Source organism: Aquarana catesbeiana, linkage group LG01 (assembly GCF_042186555.1).
Source record: "Aquarana catesbeiana isolate 2022-GZ linkage group LG01, ASM4218655v1, whole genome shotgun sequence".
NCBI lineage: Eukaryota > Metazoa > Chordata > Amphibia > Anura > Ranidae > Aquarana > Aquarana catesbeiana.
In genome coordinates this window covers 557,005,093-557,027,497 of record NC_133324.1, presented here as the reverse complement: position 1 = coordinate 557,027,497, position 22,405 = coordinate 557,005,093, and the positions used below count along the sequence as shown (strand labels likewise).

General features: G+C 45.2%; 1 protein-coding gene across 2 annotated transcripts in view; it reads right to left on the bottom strand.

The window, feature by feature from the left end:
- Window positions 1-21,658, bottom strand: part of KLHL26 (kelch like family member 26) — a 46,512-nt gene extending 24,854 nt beyond the window's left edge. The window contains exon 1 of one of the 2 annotated variants that reach the window (XM_073596072.1): window positions 20,881-21,658. In XM_073596072.1, coding sequence (XP_073452173.1) covers window positions 20,881-20,927 — 47 coding nt within the window. In that variant the 5' untranslated portion in view covers window positions 20,928-21,658. The remainder of the gene's footprint in view (window positions 1-20,880) is intronic. The other variant, XM_073596063.1, reaches the window with a different exon arrangement.
- Between the last annotated feature and the right edge of the window lie 747 nt (window positions 21,659-22,405).

Below are 22,405 nucleotides of genomic sequence, written 5' to 3'. Positions count from 1 at the left end.
ATCGGATCGGGTACCGACGCCACCACTGCAACTAAGGGAAACTGGCAGTCGAGCCTTGCGGCTTCATTGCCTGTTTCCTGTTGTGCAGCGCTTTGTGAATGACCCGTCGTCTTCTGGGACACACACACACAGGTCGCCAAAGAGGAGGAAGTGACGGAACAGCTCCGCTGACTAGGAAGAGGCAGATTTCTGCTAAGTAAAAAAAAATGTTTGTTTCTATGTTTAATTTATTTCAAAGAAAATTTTAATGTATAAATGTTTTCCAGGGTGGACCTTCGCTTTAAAGAGAACCTTTCACTTCATAAAATGCTATCAGATAGGGGGGACTATTTGTCCTCTATGTGAAAGCAATAAAGTGTAAAAAAAAAAAAAAATATATAAAGCTTCACCTTTTTGTAAAGGTGAACAAAAGGTGTAAACACACATCGGGTGTGCCTATGTACAAAAACAGCAATTGTGTTAAACATTTTAGGTATCACCATACACACTGTAGCGAGAGCAGTTGGGCTTAATTCACACCTGAGAGTAGCTTTTTAAAAAATTTTTTAGTGCAGCGTTTTTGGAGCGGCACCATTCATTTGAATGGGCCTCCCTCCGCTCCAAACGAAGTTCATGTATCAAATCTTGGCGCAGAGCCAGGAGCATGTGGCGGTGCGATTTTTGCGGCGATTGTAGCGCGTTTTGTCACTCGACAATCATGGCAAAAATCGCACTGCTTTTGGGGTGCCATTAAGAAATAATGGCATCGCAAACGCGTCCCACATTTTGCTGCGATTCTGGCATTGCGCTGATTCCACCCGTGATCGCCTAGGTGTGAATAGAGCCTAATTCTAGGGCCCTCATACACTGTTAACTCTAAACTAACCTGTAAAGGCTTTTAAAGAATTGCCTATGGACATATTTGGTCACAGTTTCACAGGAACATGCAATTTTTAAGGCCCGACATATCTGATATCTATTAACTGAATGCAACCTCATATTTTATATAAAATTGGTTTGATAAACAAGTGCACTCATGTGACCTAAAAAATTGCAACTACCACCATTTTGTTCTAAAAGGTCTTTGCTTTCAGAAAATAATGTACCTAAAATGTGCATATTAACATGTGCGCAAAAATGGCTCTCGGATTGAAGTATTTAAAACCATAATGTATGTGATTCCAAAGGACCAATGTAAAGAAAGAATATTTATATATATATATATATATATATATATATATATATATATATATATATATATATATATATACACATATATATATATACACATATACACACACACACACACTTTTAGGACTCTATAAACAGCATGATATTCAACAATGGCTATCATGCTATTTAAGAGAACACAGGTAAAACAAGACATTAGGGGTTTATTCATAAATGTTTTCATACCACTGTAACCCAAGAATCGTTTTTATAAATGCATTCAATTAAAAAATAAATAATGTGTGAATGCTGAGTTGAAGTTGTGTGAAAACATTTAGTCTGGGTTCACACTGAAGTAAATTGGATGTGGGTTTCAGCGCATCCAATTCACATGACAGGAGCGTGTGACTGACTCTCTATGGAGCCGGTTCACACATCTCCGTGTGGCCGTGGTGCAGACTGCACAAGGGTCCTGGGCGTCTTTGGCTCCGTTTGAGGTCCGAATTCAGGCAAAAAAAGAAATTGTGCCCGATTCATTCCCATGCTGTGAGCTGCATCCGCACAGTGTGAACCCAGCTTAAAAGACAGTACCAGTCCTTTATTGCAGTTAGTACTTTTCACCAAATTTTTATATATTTTGTGACAAGCTTGTTAAAATACAGCATGCTTCAGGAAATATTTTTCAAAACATTTAAACCACTATTAATGAAAAATGATAAGTAATGAAAGTGTTTCCCAGACACACTTAAGGTACTCTAGATTTTTTTCTGTGCCTCTTTATATCAGATTTCCTACCAATTAGCGGACAATTGTCAGGAGAGCGCTGGAAATGTATCAGTAGCAGAAAAGTTGGGCTATCAATAGAATCTGTTATTTAGTCCTGAATGAGCAATTTAACCACTTCAGCTCCGGGCCTTTTTTTTGATACTTGTTTACATGAAAAAATCTGTATTTTTAGCCAGAAATTTTTTTTAGAAACCCAAACCAGAAATATTTTGTTTAAAGCAGAGGCCCTAGAGAACAAATTGGTGGGTGTTGCAATTTTGTATGTCACACGGTATTTGCACAGTGTTTTTTCAAACTGAATTTTTCTGGAAAAAATATACTTTTTTGCATTTTAATTGAAACGCACCCACAGTATATAGTCCAATTTTATGTATGATATAAAAGATAAAGTTACGCCGAGTAAATAGATACATCCGTGCAATGGCGACAAACTACATATATTTTACTAGCTATAGGCGACGCTTTAGAGTTACAGAGGGAGTATAGTGCTAGAGCTACTGCCTATGATCTGATGTTTACGACGATACCTCGTGGGATGATCACACAGCATTCTCTTGTCACCATCTATTCTTGGAACTGTGTTTTTTTTGCAGCAAGCTGCTGCATTGTTTAACAGAAAAATCGCAAGAACAGTGTGCACCTAAACCACCCGCATCACTTTCCTTATCCCCATAGTAAAAACAAGTTAGGCATACACTAGTTACTACTACTACTCCTGATTAACCACCTGATCTCCGGAAGATTTATATCCCTTCATGAACAGGCAATTTTTGGCTATACGGCACTGCTTTACTTTAACTGACAATTGCAAGGTCATGCGACGCTGTACCTCACCATCGCGTTTTGGCCAATGGCTACTATTAGTGCAGCCTGTGAGAGTAGGAAGAGGGCAAAGAAGAACTGCAGCCGGGCAAGGTACCGGATTGATACAGGACTGTTTAGGGAGGGGGGTGGTAACAGGCAGTGGAATTTTTTTACTTTAAAGCAGTTGTAAACTGCAGCTGGTTAAAAAAAAAAAAAAACCTGTAAGGCAATTGCATAATGTGCTAGTATGCATCGCATACTAGCACATTATTGAATACTTACCTTGGAACAAAGGCTTCCAGCGGCACGCTGTCACCACTGAGAGGGCTGACATCTTGCTCCGGCTTTTCTTCCGGGTTCGCCCGCTCCTTATATGTGAACGGCTGGAGCTGCAATGACATAACTCCCACGCATGCGCGTGAGAGCCCTTGGTTCCGGCACGAAGCTCTGGCAAAGGTATGCCGGACCTTCAGAGCGCATGCTCCAGTGATAGGGTTGCCACCTCATCCCTTTAAACATGAAGACATATGAATTACACAGGTTCTGAGGCTAATTTAATGCAGATAAGGCAACAAGCGAGTTCAATTAACACCTTAACCACTTGATATCCGCGCTATAGCCGAATGATGGCTACATCGCGGACCTGAATTCCCGGAAGGCCGTCATATGACGGCCTCCCCTGTGCATGCGCCCTGCGCGCGCCCTACAGGGTGCGCGTGAAGTGCGCTGTGATCACCGAGTCACTGAGACTCGGGTGATCACCGATCCAAGTAAGGGGCCGGTGCTGGCCCCTTACCATGTGATCAGCTGTCAGCCAATGACAGCTGATCACATGATCAAAACAAAAGCTCCGTGATCGTTTTTTTCTTCTCCTCGCGCTGACAGTTCGAGGAGAAAAAAAATCACCGGCTCATCAGCAAGGGACATCGGTCCCGAAGAGAAGGAGGCAATAATGCCTCAATTGTGCCACCAGTACCCCCTGCCAGTGCCATCTGACATTGCCACCTGCCAGTGCCCACAGTGCCCACCAGTGCCACGTATCAATGCCCATGAGTGCCACCTATCAATGCCTACAAGTGCCACCTATCAATGCCCACAAGTGCCACCTATCAATGCCCACCAGTGGTGCCAATCAGTGCCACCTAGCAGTGTTGCCTATCAGTGTAACAGATCAGTGCCCAATATTGCCACCAATCAGTGCCCATCACTGCCACCCATCAGTGCCCATCACTGCCACCCATCAGTGCCCATCAATGCCACCCATCAGTGCCCATCACTCCTGCCTCATCAGCGTACATCAATGAAGGAGAAAAATTACCCTTTTTAAAATTGTATAACAAAATATAAAAAAAAAAAAAAAAAATTTTAAATTCGGTCTTTTTAAATTTTTTTAACCAACAATAAAGAGGTGATCAAATACCACCAAAGAAAGCTCTATTTGTGGGGAAAAAATGATAAAAATTTCATTTGGGTACAGTGTTGTATGATCGCGCAATTGTCATTCAAAGTGCGTCAGCGCTGAAAGCTGAAAATTGGTCTGGATAGGAGGGTGGTTTAAGTGCCCTGTAAGCAAGTGGTTAAAGAGGAAGTAAACCCTGATGGGGCTTACAACTCATCCAAAACACGGCAGCAAGACTGCTAACAGGAAAAAACCCTGGGAATCTATTTCCCCATCCCTGAGGAGCCTACATTGGCTAAACGTAAAGAATCAGATCACATTCAAGACCCTCTGCCTGACCCACAAATGCATACAAGGAAACGTTCCTCAATACCTTCAAGAGAAAATAAAACACTACACATCCAATCACAGTCTTCGATCAACTAACCAAAACTTCCTCCTCATCCCCAAATACCGCTACAAAGCAAAGGCAGTGCGAAGATTCGCAGTCCAAGCACCTCGGCTATGGAACGCTCTTCCGACTTACTCTGCATGGAAGAAAACCATCAGGCCTTCAGGAAAAAACTCAAGACCTACCTCTTCTAAGAAGCTGACAACACAGAACGCATCTAGCGCCTTGAGGCGATTCAGTTCGCATTTGCAGCGCTTTACAAATCATTAATTCATTCACTTCCTCTTTGTTTCCCTGCAAAGGTAAAGCATAATGGGCTACTATTCATCGCATAGTAGCCCATTACGTGTCACTTACCTGACACAGGAGCCTGCGATGTCCCCGATTTCCTCACTGGCAGCGAGCCCCCATTCTTCACCCCTCTTCCTTCTAGGGCCGCGAACTCTTGCTCTGTTACTAGCCGGAGTTGTGTGACGTCCCTCCCGTGCATGGGGGCAAGAGCCGCCAGTCACGGCATGACCCCAGCTTGAAACGGCACAGTGTGCCCTTTCAAGAGTGTGCATGCGCCGAATATATCGGTGAATGTGCAGAAGAACTCATAGTAAATATCTCCTAAACTGTGTAGGTTTAGGAGATATTTCAAGCACCTACAGGTAAGCCTTAATCTAGGCTTACCTGTAGGTGAAAGTGGTCTGTAAGGGTTTACAACCACTTTAATTAGCCACAGAACCTGTGTAATTAACATGTGTTCGATTTTAAAGGGGTGAGGTGGCAACCCTAGCCGGTGATGTGACTGCACGTTTAGGAGATATTCAATTTACCTACAGGTAAGCCCTATTATAGGCTCACCTGTAGGTAAAAATCACCAAGCGGGCTTTACTACCGTTGTAATGCAGAGAATACATTAAGGTAAAAACCCTTAAAGTTTACAACTTAAAAAAAAAGAAATATGTTTGTACACAAACACACACTATAAACAAAATCTATCATTTTCCGTTTCGATATAAAAGAAGAGACCTTAAGTGGCACACCTCACCACCATTACAGCCACCTAGATTTTGGTACATAAAATACCAGTCTGTTGAAAAAAGTTAGAAGAGCTATTGAGGCCATGAGATTGTTTATATCCTATTACTGCCTGCTGCAGTACTTATGGCAGCAGTAGTAAAAGATTAAGATGATTTATAGGCTTTAATATGTTAACGTAAATTTCAAAAGTGTTTTTGAAGCTGAAGTTTAGGTACAGCTTGGACATTGTATTTAGGATACCCTGGAAATGTATATTTTGATATATGCCTGGAGAGACACTGTAACGGTTTGTCCAAAAACCTGCTTTAAGGAAAATCTATCATCAAAATAAATGCTGCTCTCTTAAACTCATAAACAATAGTAGAGGGCACAAAGTCACTTACGGTACATTTCCACTGTATGTTTAACTTGCTTAGCTGCTGTTCCACTTTAAATATAACTGCTTTAAATGCCCGTGAGCCAATCCAAATAGGAACAATATAAAACAGGTAAATAAATCCACCCCACTGTTCAAACAACTGTGTCCTGGCTTACAACTATCCGGATATAAAGATAATTGCAAAACTAGAAAAGGGTGAGCACTATATTTACAGAAGCGCAATAAAGTTTACACCATGTCAGAACTTCAGTAACAAATAAAGCAACACATTATTATTATTGTTATTATACAGGATTTATATAGAGCCAACAGTTTGTGCAGTACTTTACAACATGAGGACAGACAGTACAATTACAATACAATTTAATATGGAAGGAATCAGAGGGCCCTGCTCGTTGGAGCTTACAATCTAATAGAAATGTCAGGTTTTTAAATGTGTGTGCGCACAAGACTTACCTACATATATACTTTATACATTTGCAAAAAGCAATGGTACGTTCTAGGAGTTCAGATGGATACCTACAACAAGGATTTACCAGGTAATCTACATTATCCATCACGTAAAAATGTACACCCCATGGAAACTGTTGACATGTTGAACTTACTTGAACAGGCAAACATTACAGAAAAAATATTTTTTTTCCCTGACCTGCAAAAGTAAAAGGCATAATTTGCTAGTATACATTGCATACTAGCACATTATGTGGCACTTACCTGCAAACGAAGCCCTCTGCATCACTGCTGGAGGCCGCATCAATCTTCGCCGTCTTCCTTTTGGGTCCGTGGACTCCGGCTGTGTGACATCACTTATGCACGGGAGCCACCGGTCGTGGCACAGGTGGCCATTCCTTCAGAGTGTATGCGCTGATGATGTCATCGGCTGCATATACAGTATATATCTCCTAAACGGCGCACAATTAGGAGATATTTACAGTACCTATAGGTAAGGTTTATTATAGGCTTACCATCTTCGCCTGATCTTCTTCTGATCCAGTGTTAATTTAGTCAACTAAAATGACTAAAACATTTTAGTCGACTAAATGAATAATATTTTAGTCGACTAAAATACGACTAATGCCCCGTACACACGGTCGGACATTGATCCGACATTCCGACAACAAAATCCTAGGATTTTTTCCGACGGATGTTGGCTCAAACTTGTCTTGCATACACACGGTCACACAAAGTTGTTGGAAAATCCGATCGTTCTGAACGCGGTGACGTAAAACACGTTCGTCGGGACTATAAACGGGGCAGTGGCCAATAGCTTTCATCTCTTTATTTATTCTGAGCATGCGTGGCACTTTGTCCGTTGGATTTGTGTACACACGATCGGAATTTCCGACAACGGATTTTGTTGTCGGAAAATTTTATCTCCTGCTCTCCAACTTTGTGTGTCGGAAAATCCGATGGAAAATGTCCGATGGAGCCCACACACGGTCGGAATTTCCGACAACACGCTCCGATCGGACATTTTCCATCGGACAATCCGACCGTGTGTACGGGCCATAGAACAATTGAGATGACTAAAATATGACTAAAACTAAAAGCCATTTTAGTCAAAAGACTAAAATGAGACTAAAACTAAAATGCCATTTTAGTCAAAAGACTATGACTAAAACTAAATTGCAATTACTGAAATGTACTGGACATTTTAGTCAACTAAAATGTACTGGAGATTGAGTCGACTAAATACGACTAAAACAATTGCAGAAGACGAAAATGGGACTAAAACTAAAATGCCATTTTAGTCCTAAGACTAAAATTAACACTGTTCTGATCTTCTTTCTGGGTTCATGCTCTCCAGCTGTTTGAATGGCTGGGCTGTGATGACCTCATTCCTGCGCATGCGTACGGAAGTCACCATTGCAGCACAACACACTCTGCAATCAGGGCACACTCAGTGTCCTGTGAATGCAGAGCTACTGCACATGCACTGGTGCTGTCATTGGCTGCAGCCGATGTGATTATCTTTTAAACGCACAAATTCAAAAAAATATTTACAATGCCTAAGATAAGACTTATTATAAGCTTATCTCAAGGTACAAGTTTATACTAAGAGTTTACTAGGAGGTCAAATGACGTCCTGGACTTGAAGTGATTATAGCCCGGGATCCAATCTGACGGTTAACACAGAGCTGGTCATGGACCAGATGGTCTCCGGCCATCTCTATGATCCTGGGAGGCAGGAAGCGACATAATGTTGGTTATTTACTTTTTAAGGCAAATCCACTTTGCACTACAAGTGCAAAGCGCACTTGAAATTGCACTTGGAAGTAAAGATGCTGTAGATCCGAGGCGGACGTGGAAAATAAAAAACAGCATTTTAGCTTGCACATCATTGGATAATAAAATCAGCAGAGCTTCCCTTCATTTCAGATCTACCCCTCAGATTTACAGTGACTGCACTTCCAAGTGCACTTTCAGTGTAATTTCAAGTGCACTTTACACTTGTAGTGCAAAGTGGATTTGCCTTTCGTAAATAACCCCCAATGACTTCACTTCTGGCTCTAGCAGATGTAGATGCCATTTTTTTCCCCTGGAAAGCAGAGATCAATGTTTTTTTTTTTCCGCTCATGCTTTCCGGGGTAGAGGAGAGTTTTGGGGTCTTCTAGACCTCAGATGTCTCCATAAAGAGGACCTGTCACGCCTTATTTCTATCACAAGGGATGTTTACATTTCTTGTGATAGGAATAAAAGTGATACAAAATAAATAATAAAAAATAAATTAAAAGGGACAGTGTAAAAATAAAACTTAAACAATTATTAAAAAAATGTTAAAGCGCCCCCCCGTCCCTCGTGCTTGTGTGCAGAAGTGAACACATACATAAGTTGTGCCCGCATAAGTAAACGGTGTTCGCACCACACATGTGGGGTATTGCCATGAATATTAAATCACAAATGTTAAATCAATACTTCTAGCCCTAGACCTCCTTTGTAACTCTAAACTGGTAACGTTTTGGCTTTTTTTTTGCATTTTGTAAAGCAACGCCAATGGAGATTTTTAAGTATGGTAGTTTGACGCCATTCCATAGCGTGTGCAATTTTAAAGTGTGACATGTTAGGTATCTGTTTACTTAGCGCAACATCATCTTTTACAAAAAAAAAAACTGGGTTATATTATGTGGTTTTTTTGCATTGAAATTCATTAAAGCAGAGGTCCGCCGATTCTTTTTTTTTAAGGTCAGCAGCTACAAATACTGCAGCTGCTGACTCTTAAAATAAGGACACTTACCTGTCCAGGGCACCCGCGATGTCGGCACCCGAAGCGGATCTATCCATCGGCTGTCGGGTGCTGCCGCCGCCATCCTCGGTAAGGGAATCAGGAAGTGAAGTCTTGCGGCTTCACTTCCTGGTTCCCTACTGCGCATGAGCGACCCGCGCTGAGCTATCCCACTGGTCCCTGCTGTCTTCTGGGACCAGTGTGTTATAGTCATAGTAAGATTGAATAAAGACACCAGTCCATCCAGTTCAACCTGAGTGAGCACCCACAATTGTCCCCATCCCTGCACATTGCATCCCATCCAGATGCCCTAATTTGTGTGTCTCCCAGAAGACAGCGGGGGGGGGGGGGTGGACGGAGAAGGCGCCGAAAGTGGCGTAGGGTGGCTCAGGTATCTATGCTCGGAAGTGGAAGCAAAATACCTGTATTAGACAGGTATCTGCTCCCCCCTGAAAGGTGCCAAATGTGACACCGGACGGGGGGGGGGGTGTGATGAACCGGAAAAGCGGAAGTTCCATTTTTGGGTGGAAGTCCGCTTTAACCACTTGCCTACTGGGCACTTTCACCCCTTCCTGCCCAGGCCAATTTTCGGCGCTGTCGCATTTTGAATGATAATTGCATGGTCATGCAGCACTGTACTCAACGGAAATTTTTATCATTTTTTTTTCACTCACAGAGCTTTCTTTTGGTGGTAATCACCAGTAGGTTTTTTATGGGAAAAAAATGAATTTTTTTTTTAGTTTCTGTTATAAAATTTTGCAAACAGGTAATTTTTCCTCCTTCACTGATGTGCGTTGATGAGGCTGCACTGATGGGCACTGATAAGCAGCACTGATGAGGCAGCACTTAAGGGCACTCATAGGCACTGTTGGGGCTGCACTGTTTATCAGTGTAGATGTCTCCATTCACACTTGCCGATTACCGGCTCTCCTCTCACACTGTGACAGCATGAGGAAAGGAATGCTGATAACCGGCAAGTGTGTTTACATCGTAATCAGCTGCGATTGGACACAGCTAATCATATGGTAAAGGGCTACTGCGATTGGCCCTTTACCTCGATCTGTGATCAGTGACACAGCGATTGCAGGGCGTGCTGGGTGCGGGCCACGGTTCTGGGAGGATGTCACTAGATGCTCTCCCAGAACTGGACGACTGTGCTGTAGCCATCATTTGGCTATAGCGTGGTCAGCAAGTGGTTAAAGTGTATATTCCCCCCCCCCCCCCCAAAAAAAAAATAATATCACCAGGAAAATACTGTGTGACATAAAAAAAACAAAAAAAAACAACAACCACCATTTTATTCTCTAGGGTTTCTGCTAAAAAAAAATGCATACAGTATCTCACAAAAGTGAGTACACCCCTCACATTTTTGCAAATATTTTATCTTTTCATGTGACAAAAGTGAAGAAATTACAATTTGCTACAATGTAAAGTAGTGAGCGTACAGCTTGTATAAGGGCTCTTTCACACATGCAGACCGTTCAGATCCGCTTGTCAGTTTTTTCAGCGGATCTGAACGATCACTCCATACATCTCTATGGAGCGACGGATGTCAGCGGTGACATGTCCGCTGACATCCGATCCGCCCCGCAAAATCCAGATGGATGGAAACCCTATTTGGGTTTTGGTGGCCAGATCATACAGCGGTTTAACAGGACAGGTTCCACTCAGAACAGGCTTCGCCGTGGTTGACCAAACAAGTTGAGTGCACATACTCAGCGTCATATCCAGAGCTTGTCTTTGGGAAATAGATGTATGAGTGCTGCCAGCATTGCTGCATATATTGAAGGGGTGAGGGGGTCAGCCTGTCAGTGTGCGGACCATACGCCGCACACTGCATCAAATTGGTCTGCATGGCTGTTGTCCCAGAAGGAAGCCTTTTCTAAAGTTGATGCACAAGAAAGCCCGCAAACAGTTTGCTGAAGACAAACAGACTAAGGACATGGATTACTGGAACCATGTGCTGTGGTCTAATGAGACCAAGATAAACGTATTTGGTTCAGATGGTGTCAAGAGTGTGTGGCGGCAACCACGTGAGGAGTACAAAGACAAGTGTGTCTTGCCTACAGTCAAGCATGGCGGTGGGAGTGTCATGGTCTGGGGCTGCACGAGTGCTGCCAGCACTGGGGAGCTACAGTTAATTGAGGGTACCATGAATGCCAACATGTACTGTGACATACTGAAGCAGAGCATGAACCCCTCCCTTCAGAGACTGGGCTGCAGGGCAGTATTCCAACATAATGACCCCAAACACACCTCCAAGACGACCACTGCCTTGCTAAAGAAGCTGAGGGTAAAGGTGATGGACTGGCCAAGTATGTCTCCAGACCTAAACCATATTGAGCATCTGTGGGGCATCCTCAAACAGAATGTGGAGGAGCGCAAGGTCTCTAACATCTACCAGCTCCGTGATGTCATCATTGAGGAGTGGAAGAGGACTCCAGTGGCAACCTGTGAAGCTCTGGTGAACTCCATGCCCAAGAGGGTTAAGGCAGTGCTGGAAAATAATGGTGGCCACACAATATTGACACTTTGGGCCCAATTTGGACATTTTCACTTAGGGGTGTACTCACTTTTGTTGCCAGCGGTTTAGACATTAATGGCTGTGTGTTGAGTTACTTTGACGGGACAACAAATTTACACTGTTATACAAGCTGTACACTCACTACTTTACATTGTAGCAAAGTGTCATTTCTTCAGTGTTGTCACATGAAAAGATATAATAAAATATTTACAAAAATGTGAGGGGTATACTCACTTTTGTGAGATAATGTATATATGTTTGGGGGTTCTGAGCAGGGTAGATATGATTCAAGTCGATTTAAATCACAATTTAAATCACCAGTAAGAAAAAAAAAAAACTTGATTTAAAAGGGGTTGTAATGCATCCTATGCATTAACCACCTTAATGCATCCTATGCATTAACCACTTTCGTACCACCGCACGCCGATATACGTCCTAAGTTTGAAGAGGAATATCGTTGTTATGGCAGCAGCTAGCTGCCATAACCCCGGTATCCTCTTGTTCAGCCAGTGGTCCGTTTTCCGATAAGAGTGGTCTGTGCGGCAGATATGCTGCAAGATCAGTTTTATCAGCGGCGGGCGAAGGCCTTGCGCCACGGTCCGGTGCCCTCCGCTGCTTACCGAAGCCATCGGTAGTGGCGGAGGCGATCGGATCTTCACCCTTGCTGGGTATTGGAGACGAGTGAGGGGAAGATGGCCCCACACCCGTCTCCATAACATTGCAGGGCGGAAGCGACATCAAAACGTCACTTCCGCCCATAGCTCTTAACCGCTTTCCGACCAGCCACCGCAGTTGTACTGCGGCAGAATGGCACAGGCAGGCGAATCGCCGTTATGTTACGTCGGTTCCTAAGGTGGCCACTAGGGGGGCACGCGCGCGCCCACTACTTGCCCCAGGAGCCGATGCGAGTGCGGGCTCTCGCGATCACTCGTGACACAGCGAGAACCGGGAGCTCTGTTTATACAAAGTATGAACAGCGATCTGTCATCTCCCCTCCCCCCTTCAGTTAGAACACACATAGGGAACACAATTAACCCCTTGATTGCCCCCTAGTGTTAACCCCGTCACTGCCAGTGACATTTTTAAAGTAATCAATGCATTTTTATAGCATTGATTGCTGTATTAATGCCAATGGTCCCAAAAATGTGTCAAAATTGCCTGATGTGTCCGCCATAATGTCGCAGTCATGATAAAAATCGCAGATCGCCACCATTGCTAGTAAAAAAAAAAAATAATAATAATAGAAATGCTATAAATCTTTCCCCTATTTTGTAGACGCTATAACTTTTGTGGAAACCAATCAATATACGCTTTTTGAGATTTTTTTTTACCAAAAATATGTAGAAGAATACCGATTGGCCTAAACTGAGAAAAAATTAGCTTTTTTTTAAAAAAAAAAGGGGATATTTATTATAGCAAAAAGTACAAAATATTGTGTTTTTTTCAAAATTGTACAGTAGCTCTTTTTTTGTTTATAGCACAAAAAATAAAAACCACAGAGATGATCAAATACCACCAAAAGAAAACTCTATTTGTGGGGAAAAAAGGATTGATACAACGTCGCACGACCGCGCAATTGTCAGTTAAAGTGACGCAGTGCCGAATCGCAAAAAGTGCTCTGGTCAGGAAGGGGGTAAAATCTTCTGGGGCTGAAGCAGTTAAAGGGACATTTTTTTAATTTTTTTTTTTTTTTTTTTACATTTTAGTGTAAATATGAGATCTGAGGTCTTTTTGACCCCAGATCTCATATTTAAGAGGTCCTGTCATGCTTTTTTCTATTACACGGGATGTTTACATTCCTTGTAATAGGAATGAATGTGACACAATTTTTTTTTATAAAAAGACAGTGTAAAAATAAAAGGTAAAATAAGGAAAAAATAAAAAATTTTTTTAAACGTGCCCCATCCCGTCGAGCTTGCGTGCAGAAGCAAACGCATACGTGAGTAGCAAACGCATACGTGAGTAGCGAACGCATATGAAAATGGTGTTCAAACCACACATGTGAGGTATCACCATGATCGGTAGAGCAAGAGCAATAATTCTAGCCCTAGACCTCCTCTGTAACTCAAAACATGCAACCTGTAGAATTTTTTAAACGTCGCCTATGGAGATTTTTAAGGGTAAAAGTTTGTCGCCATTCCACGAGCGGGCGCAATTTTGAAGTGTGACATGTTGGGTATCAATTTACTTGGCGTAACATTATCTTTCACAATATAAAACAAAATTGGCTAACTTTACTTTTGTCTTTTTTTTTAATAAAAAAAAGTGTATTTTTTCCAAAAAACAGTGCGCTTGTAAGACCGCTGTGCAAATACGGTGTGACAGAAAGTATTGCAACGACCGCCATTTTATTCTCTAGGGTGTTAGAAAAAAAAAAAGTATAATGTTTGGGGGTTCTAAGTAATTTTCTAGCAAAAAAAAACCTGTTTTTAACAACAGATCTCAAAAAGAGTGGGGTCCTTAAGTGATTAAGGTGGAAAAACCTCTGACACTGACCGGCCCCCCAGCCCCCCCGTTTTACTCACCTGAGCCCTTCGTTCCCTCGGCAGAGACATGCTGTACCTCTCTGCCCGGGGTTCTCGGCTCTTGATTGGATAAATTGATAGCAGCGCAGCCATTGGCTCCCTCTGCTGTCAATCAAATCCAATGACGGGGGCGCCAGGGTCGAGTCCGGCATTCTGCATCTACAGAGCGCGCCCGCAAGGTAACCCCCAGGGAGAGCGCTTCTCCCAGGGGGTTCACCGATGCAAAAAGGAGCCGCGAGAGCCGCCAGGGGACCCCAGAAGAGGATGATCGGAGCCACTCTGTGCAAAACGAACTGTACCGTCAAGGTACGTATGACATGTTTGTTATTTAAAAAAAACAAAAACACAAGGGTTTACAAACCCTTTAAATGATCATTTTTAAAGAGCAACAGTCATCTGTCATGCAGTGGCTCCTCCTCTGACCCGCTGTTGACTCACTGACTGTCCCATTCACTTAAATGGGGATGGCTGGTGATATGGCAGTGACACAACAAGGTGAGGGGATGTGGTGGCAGCAGGTGAATGAATGTCCACTAACAGGCGCTGCCATGATGGATCTTAAATGACAGGTGCTCTTTAAATGTAAGGACTTATACTTGCTGGTAGTTAGAATCTTTAATATTTGCAAACAAAATGAAGGTTTCCTATTTAGAATATTAAGCTGTCGGGTTAGTAAAACAGCGACATCAGAACCGATTCAATCATCCAGTTTGTAGTGTACATAGATTTGAAAAACAATGGGATAAAAGGAATATTCCTGAACTTTGTTTTCATGGTTACTGTGAAATTCTGTGAATGCATCAATGCAGTGCATGTTATCTCAGTTTGCAGAGCTTGGATTCATTGAATGAGTTTACCAAAAATTTAAATATTGCAGAATATACAGCCTTATGCTACATCACTAAGCTCCATTTCATGCTGAATAAAATAAATTATTAATGTATCCTAAATAGAAAACTATTTTTAGATTTTTACTCTAAAAGCATTTTATTAAAATAAATTTTATATATAAAAAAAAAAAATCATTAAGAGCCCTTTCACACTGGGGCGGTTTGCAGGCGTTATTGCGCTAAAAATACAGCCTGCAAACTGACCCAAAACAGCCCGAGGGCTTTCACACTGAAGCGGTGCGCTGACAGGAGAAGAAAAAATCTCCTGCTAGCCGCATCTTTGGAGCGGTGAAGGAGCGGTGTATTCACCGCTCCTTCACCGCTCCTGCCCATTGAAATCAATGGGGCAGCGTGGCTATAGCCGCGCTATACGAACGGTTTTAACCCTTTTTTGGCCACCAGCGGGGGTTAAAACCGCACCGCTAGCGGCCGAATACCGCTGGTAAAGCAGCGCTAAAAATAGCACTGTTTTACCGCCGACGCCCCCTACCGCCCCAGTGTGAGAGGGGCCTTATTTTTATCCACTCTGGTTCTGAGTAATTTTGTAACAAAAAAAATATGATTTTTTACATGTAGGCGAGATATGCCATCAATGGCTGTGTGTTGAGTTATTTGGAGGGGACAGCAAATTTACACTGTTATACAAGCACTCAACAGTGGCTATCATGCTATTTAAGAGAACACAGGTAAAACAAGACATTAGGGGTTTATTCATAAATGTTTTCATACCACTGTAACCCAAGAATTGTTTTTCTAAATGCATTCAATTAAAAACTAATGTGTGAATGCTGAGTTAAAATATTTAGTTTCAGGACTGAATTCAGGCAAACTGTCGGACCTGATTCGCCTCTGAAACGGTGAACAGTGACGCACTGGAGCCCATGCTGCGAGCCGCTCCGCCAATGGTGTGAACCCAGCCTAAGTGTGTGTATACGGGTGGGAGGAGTCAGGATCTGGGGTCCCATGTGGTTCTCCCAAACCACTACATAAAGACCAGCTACATGTATCAAATTCAGCACTGAAGGAAAGGGATCCCCCCTCGAAATGCGTCAATTCTTTTTTTTGGACAGATATCTTACTTTTAGGACTTGTTCCATGGACCAGGCTGGACGGAATATCTGTTGCAATTTGTTATGCCCGATTCATAGCTATGTTTGTGAGTATATACCTATACTCACATTTTCTAATAATAAAAGGTAAAGGTAATGCAAAGGTAATGCGCTAGGCTGGTGTGCCCTCTGTTCCTCATCTTTTAGTCCCCTTTCACACTGATGCGGTTTTCAGGCGTTTTAGCGCTAGAAATAGCCTATAAATAGCACCTGAAAACTGCCTCTCGTTCATTTCAGTGTGTCTTTTCACACTGGAGGCGGTGTGCTGGCAGGATGTTAGGAAAAGTCGTGCAAGCAGCATCTTTGGGGCGGTTTGGGGGCACTCCCAAAACGCCCCCACCCATTGGAATGAATGGGCAGCGCTTCGGAAGCACCGCAACGCTTTAGCGCTAACGCGGCTTAGTGTGAAAGGGGGCTAAGCCCCCTTTCACACGATCGGACCGTTCAGGGAGACGTGTCCGCTGACATCCGACCCGGTCCGATCCGCTAAAGCAGACGGATGGCTCTACGTCCAGGTCCGTCGCTGGCGGATCGGATCGGGTGAGATCGGATGAAAACGGACATGCTGTCCGTTTTCATCCGATCCCTCCATAGGCGGCAGCGGCGCCTGACAAGCCCCTCCCCGCTCAGTGAGCAGAGAGGGACCTGTCATCTGGCGGCTAAGCGGAGATCAACGGACTAATCTCCCGCTGAGCCGGCGGACCGAGGCAGACTCCGTAGAAACAGAGTCCGCCTAGTGTGAAAGGGGGCTCACAGTTGTCCATTTTCTGCTACGAGTGGCAGCACAGCCTTGTGTGGAAGTTGATTTTGTTTTTTCTGGGGGGGGGATTTTCTGACTGCATGCACATAGGTTGGGTTTCCCCAAATATGGCAATGTCTGTATTTGGAAAAAAGACTTCTCCCTGGGTGAACGGAGCCTGATGGAGAACTGAGAGACTAGTTCCCCATCAGGTTCACTTTACTTTTGGTTGACAGCACACAGCAGTAAGCAGATTCAAAGACTGCTATTGGACTGAATGATACTATGGATGCACCCACTGCCATGCGCTGTCAATCAAAAGTAACTAGTCTCTCAGTTCCCCATTAGGCTCTGCCCAGCCCCAATACTAAACTCCTTTGGTCAGTGCCAGGTACATGAACAGGGCCTAGGGTTGCCACATCATCCCTTAAATCCAGGACACACATTACACAGGTTCTGTGGCTGATAAAGGTGGTAATTAAACTCACTTTGTGCCTTATCTGCATTAAATCAGCCTCAGAACCTGTGTAATTAACCACTTCCTGCCCGGCCTATAGCAAAACGACGGCCGGGCGGTGGTTCAGTTATCCTGACTAGGCGTCATATGATGTCCAGCAGAATAACTGCTGGTATGTGCCCATGGGGGCATGCAGCACGGCATGTCAGTCTGACACAACGCTAAACCGATCTCAGTAAAGAGCCTCCGCTGGAGGCTCATTACCACGTGATCAGCCCTGTCCAATCACGGCTGATTACAATGTAAACAGGAGGCTTTTCTTCACTCTGACAGACGAGAGCCGATTGACGGCTCTCCCGACAGGGGGGGTCTGCACTGATTGTTTATCAGTGCAGCCCTCCCATGGATGCCCACACTGGACCACCAGGGTGCCCGTTATACATGGATGACCAGGTATGCCCCCCCCATGGCCACACAGTGCCCACTATGAATGCCTGCCAGATGTCTCATCAGTGCCGCCTCATCAGTGTCCGTCAGTGCAGCCTCATCAGTGTCCGTCAGTGCCGCCTCATCAGTGTCCGTCAGTGCCGCCTCATCAGTGTCTGTCAGTGCCGCCTCATCAGTGTCCGTCAGTGCCGCCTCATCAGTGTCCGTCAGTGCCGCCTCATCAGTGTCCGTCAGTGCCGCCTCATCAGTGTCCGTCAGTGCCGCCTCATCAGTGTCCGTCAGTGCCGCCTCATCAGTGTCCGTCAGTGCCGCCTCATCAGTGTCCGTCAGTGCCGCCTCATCAGTGTCCGTCAGTGCCGCCTCATCAGTGTCCGTCAGTGCCGCCTCATCAGTGTCCGTCAGTGCCGCCTCATCAGTGTCCGTCAGTGCCACCTCATCAGTGTCCGTCAGTGCCACCTCATCAGTGCCACCTCATCAGTGTCCGTCAGTGCCGCCTCATCAGTGCAGCTTCATCAGTGTCCGTCAGTGCCACCTCATCAGTGTCAATCAGTGCCGCCTCATCAGTGCCACCTCATCAGTGTCTGTCAGTGCCTCCTCATCAGTGTTCGTCAGTGCCGCCTCATCAGTGCCGCCTCATCAGTGTCCGTCAGTGCCTCCACATCAGTGTCCGTCAGTGCCGCTTCATCAGTGCCGCCTCATCAGTGTCCGTCAGTGCCTCCGCATCAGTGTCCATCAGTGCCGCCTCATCAGTGTCCGTCAGTGCCACCTCATCAGTGTCAGTCAGTGCCTCTGCATCAGTGCCGCCTTAACATTGCCGCCCCATCAGTGTCCGTCAGTGCCTCCGCATCAGTGTCCGTCAGTGCCGCCTTATCAGTGCCGCCTCATCAGTGTCCATCAGTGCCGCCTCATCGGTGCCGCCTCATCAGTGTCCGTCAGTGCCGCCTCATCAGTGTCCGTCAGTGCCTCCGCATCAGTGTCCGTCAGTGCCGCCTCATCAGTGCCGCCTCATCAGTGTCCGTCAGTGCCGCCTCATCAGTGTCCGTCAATACTACCTCATCAGTGCCGCCTCATCAGTGTCCGTCAGTGCCTCAGCATCAGTGTCCGTCAGTGCCGCCTCATCAGTGCCGCCTCATCAGTGTCCGTCAGTGGCGCCTCAGTGTCTGTCAGTGCCTCCTCATCAGTGTCGCCTCATCAGTGCCACCTCATCAGTGTCCGTCAGTGCCGCCTCATCAGTGTCCGTCCGTGCTGCCTCATCAGTGTCCGCCCGCGCCGCCTCATCAGTGTCCGTCCGCGCCGCCTCATCAGTGTCCGTCCGCGCCGCCTCATTAGTGTCCGTCAGTGCCGCCTCATCAGTGCCGCCTCATCAGTGCCTGTCAGTGCCGCTTCATCAGTGCCGCCTCATCAGTGTCCGTCAGTGCCTCCGCATCAGTGTCCATCAGTGCCGCCTCATCAGTGTCCGTCAGTGCCACCTCATCAGTGTCAGTCAGTGCCTCTGCATCAGTGCCGCCTCAACAGTGCCGCCCCATCAGTGTCCGTCAGTGCCTCCGCATCAGTGTCCGTCAGTGCCGCCTTATCAGTGCCGCCTCATCAGTGTCCGTCAGTGCCGCCTCATCAGTGTCCGTCAGTGCTGCCTCATCAGTGTCCGTCAGTGCCTCCGCATCAGTGTCCGTCAGTGCCGCCTCATCAGTGCCGCCTCATCAGTGTCCGTCAGTGCCGCCTCATCAGTGTCCGTCAATACTGCCTCATCAGTGCCGCCTCATCAGTGTCCGTCAGTGCCTCCGCATCAGTGTCCATCAGTGCCGCCTCATCAGTGTCCGTCAGTGCCGCCTCAGTGTCTGTCAGTGCCTCCTCATCAGTGTCGCCTCATCAGTGCCACCTCATCAGTGTCCGTCAGTGCCGCCTCATCAGTGTCCGTCCGTGCCGCCTCATGAGTGTCTGTCCGCGCCGCCTCATCAGTGTCCGTCCGCGCCGCCTCATTAGTGTCCGTCAGTGCCGCCTCATCAGTGCCGCCTCATCAGTGTCCGTCAGTGCCGCCTCATCAGTGTCCGTCAGTGCCTCCTCACCAGTGTCCGTCAGTGCCTCCTCATCAGTGTCCGTCAGCGCCGCCTCATCACTGTCTGTCAATGCCGCCTCGTCAGTGCAGGAGAAAACGTACTTATTTACAAAATAATTTTATAGGACATCATATGACACCCAATCAGGATAACTAAACCGCCGCCCGGCTGTCATTTTGCTATAGGCCGGGCAGTAAGTGGTTAAATGTTACATAATAGTAATAGTAAAATGATTCTGGGCAAAAAGTGACACTAAAATCTGCTTAAAAAAAAAAAAAATCAAGTATGTGATAGTTAAATGATGAAAAACTTTTTTTTCTTCTAAATTTTCGGTCGTTTTTTATTTGTTGCGCAAAAAATAAAAACCCCGCAGTGATCAAATACCACCAAAAGAAAGCTCTATTTGTGGGAACAAAATGATAGAAAAATTTAGTTTGAGTACAGCGTAGCATGACCGTGCAATTGTCATTCAAAGTGCGACAGCACTAAAAATTGACCTGGGCAGGAAGGGGGGTGTAAATGCCTGGCATTGAAGTGGTTAATATGCGTCCTGGTATAAAGGGATGATGTGACAATCCTAAACTGGCACCCCTGCAGGATGAATTCCCCGGTATATGTCCCCTGTGTGCACAGCTGTAGTGAATGAGGAGAAGTTGCATTGTAAGTATAGCACATGTCACAGATAGCAGTGTGTCTTGTCTCTCACAGCAGCCACTAGCACAGTACAGAGGTCTATGAGGAAGAAGGGAAGGGGGATAAAGGGGGAAGTTTCCAGGCTCGCAGTCCCCTCGCTCCACACCCCTTTGTGAGGCCTGCACCAACCATCATCCCCGGAGTGTGTTAGCGGCGCCTCCCCGGCCCCTAGTACACACAGTGCGCTGGGTGTACATTGGAGGAGAGGCCTGGGTCACCCCACACTTCCTGTCCCCGTACACAGTGTGTATAATGTGTGTGTACAATGTGTGTGTGTCTCACCTGCTGTGCCCGACACAGCTAAACTCTCCTCCACCGGACTCCGCCATGTTCCTGGGGCCGGCTCGGGTTAGAAGGCTTTAAAGAGACAGCCGCATATTATGAATGTGGGCCTCCTCATACTATCATATTCATCCCTCACATTCATCCACTCATAGGGATGGCTGGGCTCTGCTCTCATGTCTATTACTCTTATACATCACCTATGGTTTGTGCTCAAAAAAATTCATACAGGACTGTGGTGATGTTAGTTTTTTTTTTTAATGAACCTCTTGAACCAGGGCTCAACCCTTTTTTTTTTTCCCTTTCCATGCAATGCGATTCTGGCAATCGCACCCATTTCAGGGTGTGCTTAACCACTTAAGGACCGGGCCTATTTCTCAAACTTGTTTACAAATTTTGCTAGAAAATTACTTAGGCCCCTTTCACACTGGGGCGGTTTGCAGGCGGTATTGCGCTAAAAATAGCGCCTGCAAACCGCCCCTAAACAGCCTCCGCTGTTTGTTCAGTGTGAAAGCCCGAGGGCTTTCACACTGAAGCGGTGCGCTGGCAGGAGAAGAAAAAAATCTCCTGTCAGCCGCATCTTTGGAGCGGTGAAGGAGCGGTGTATTCACCGCTCCTAAACCGCTCCTGCCCATTGAAATCAATGGGACAGCGCAGCTATACCGCGGTAATACCGCGGCTATAGCCGCGCTATACGAGGGGTTTTAACCCTTTTTCGGCCACCAGCGGGGGGGGGGTTAAAACCGCACCGCTAGCGGCCGAATACCGCGGTAATACAGTGCTAAAAATAGCGCTGTTTTACCGCCGACGCCCCCTACCGCCCCAGTGTGAAAGGGGCCTTAGAACTCTGAAACATTATATATTTTTTTTTTTTTCAGACACCCTAGAGAATAAAATGGCGATCGTTGCAATACTTTGTCACACCGGTCTTACAAATGCACTTTTTTTTTTTTTTTTGGAAAAAATACACTTTTTTTTAAATTAAAAAATAAGAAAACCATAAAGTTAGCCTAATTTTTATTTTTATATTGTGAAAGATAATGTTACTTTATAAAGTAAATTGATACCCAACATGTCATGCTTCTAAATTGCGCCCGCTCTTGAAATGGCGACAAACTTTGGCACTTAAAAAATCTCCATCAGCAACGTTTAAAAATTTCTACAGGTTACCAGTTTAGAGTTACAGAAGGAGGTCTTTTGCTAGAATTATTGCTCTCGCTCTAACAATTGCGGCGATACCTCACATGTGTGGTTTGAACACCGTTTACACATCCTGGTGTGACTTCCTTCTGCGTTCACTTCTGTGCACGAGCTCGTCGGAATGAGGCGCTTTAATTTTTTTCTTTCTATTTTATTTTACTTGTTATTTTTTTATTTTTTACACTGTCCATTTAGACCCCTTTCACACTGGGGCACTTTACAGGCGCTACAGCACTATAAATAGCGCCTCCAAAGCGCCCTGAAAGAGCCGCTGTTGTCTCTCCAATGTAATAGCCCCGAGGGCTTTCACACTGGAGCGGTGCGC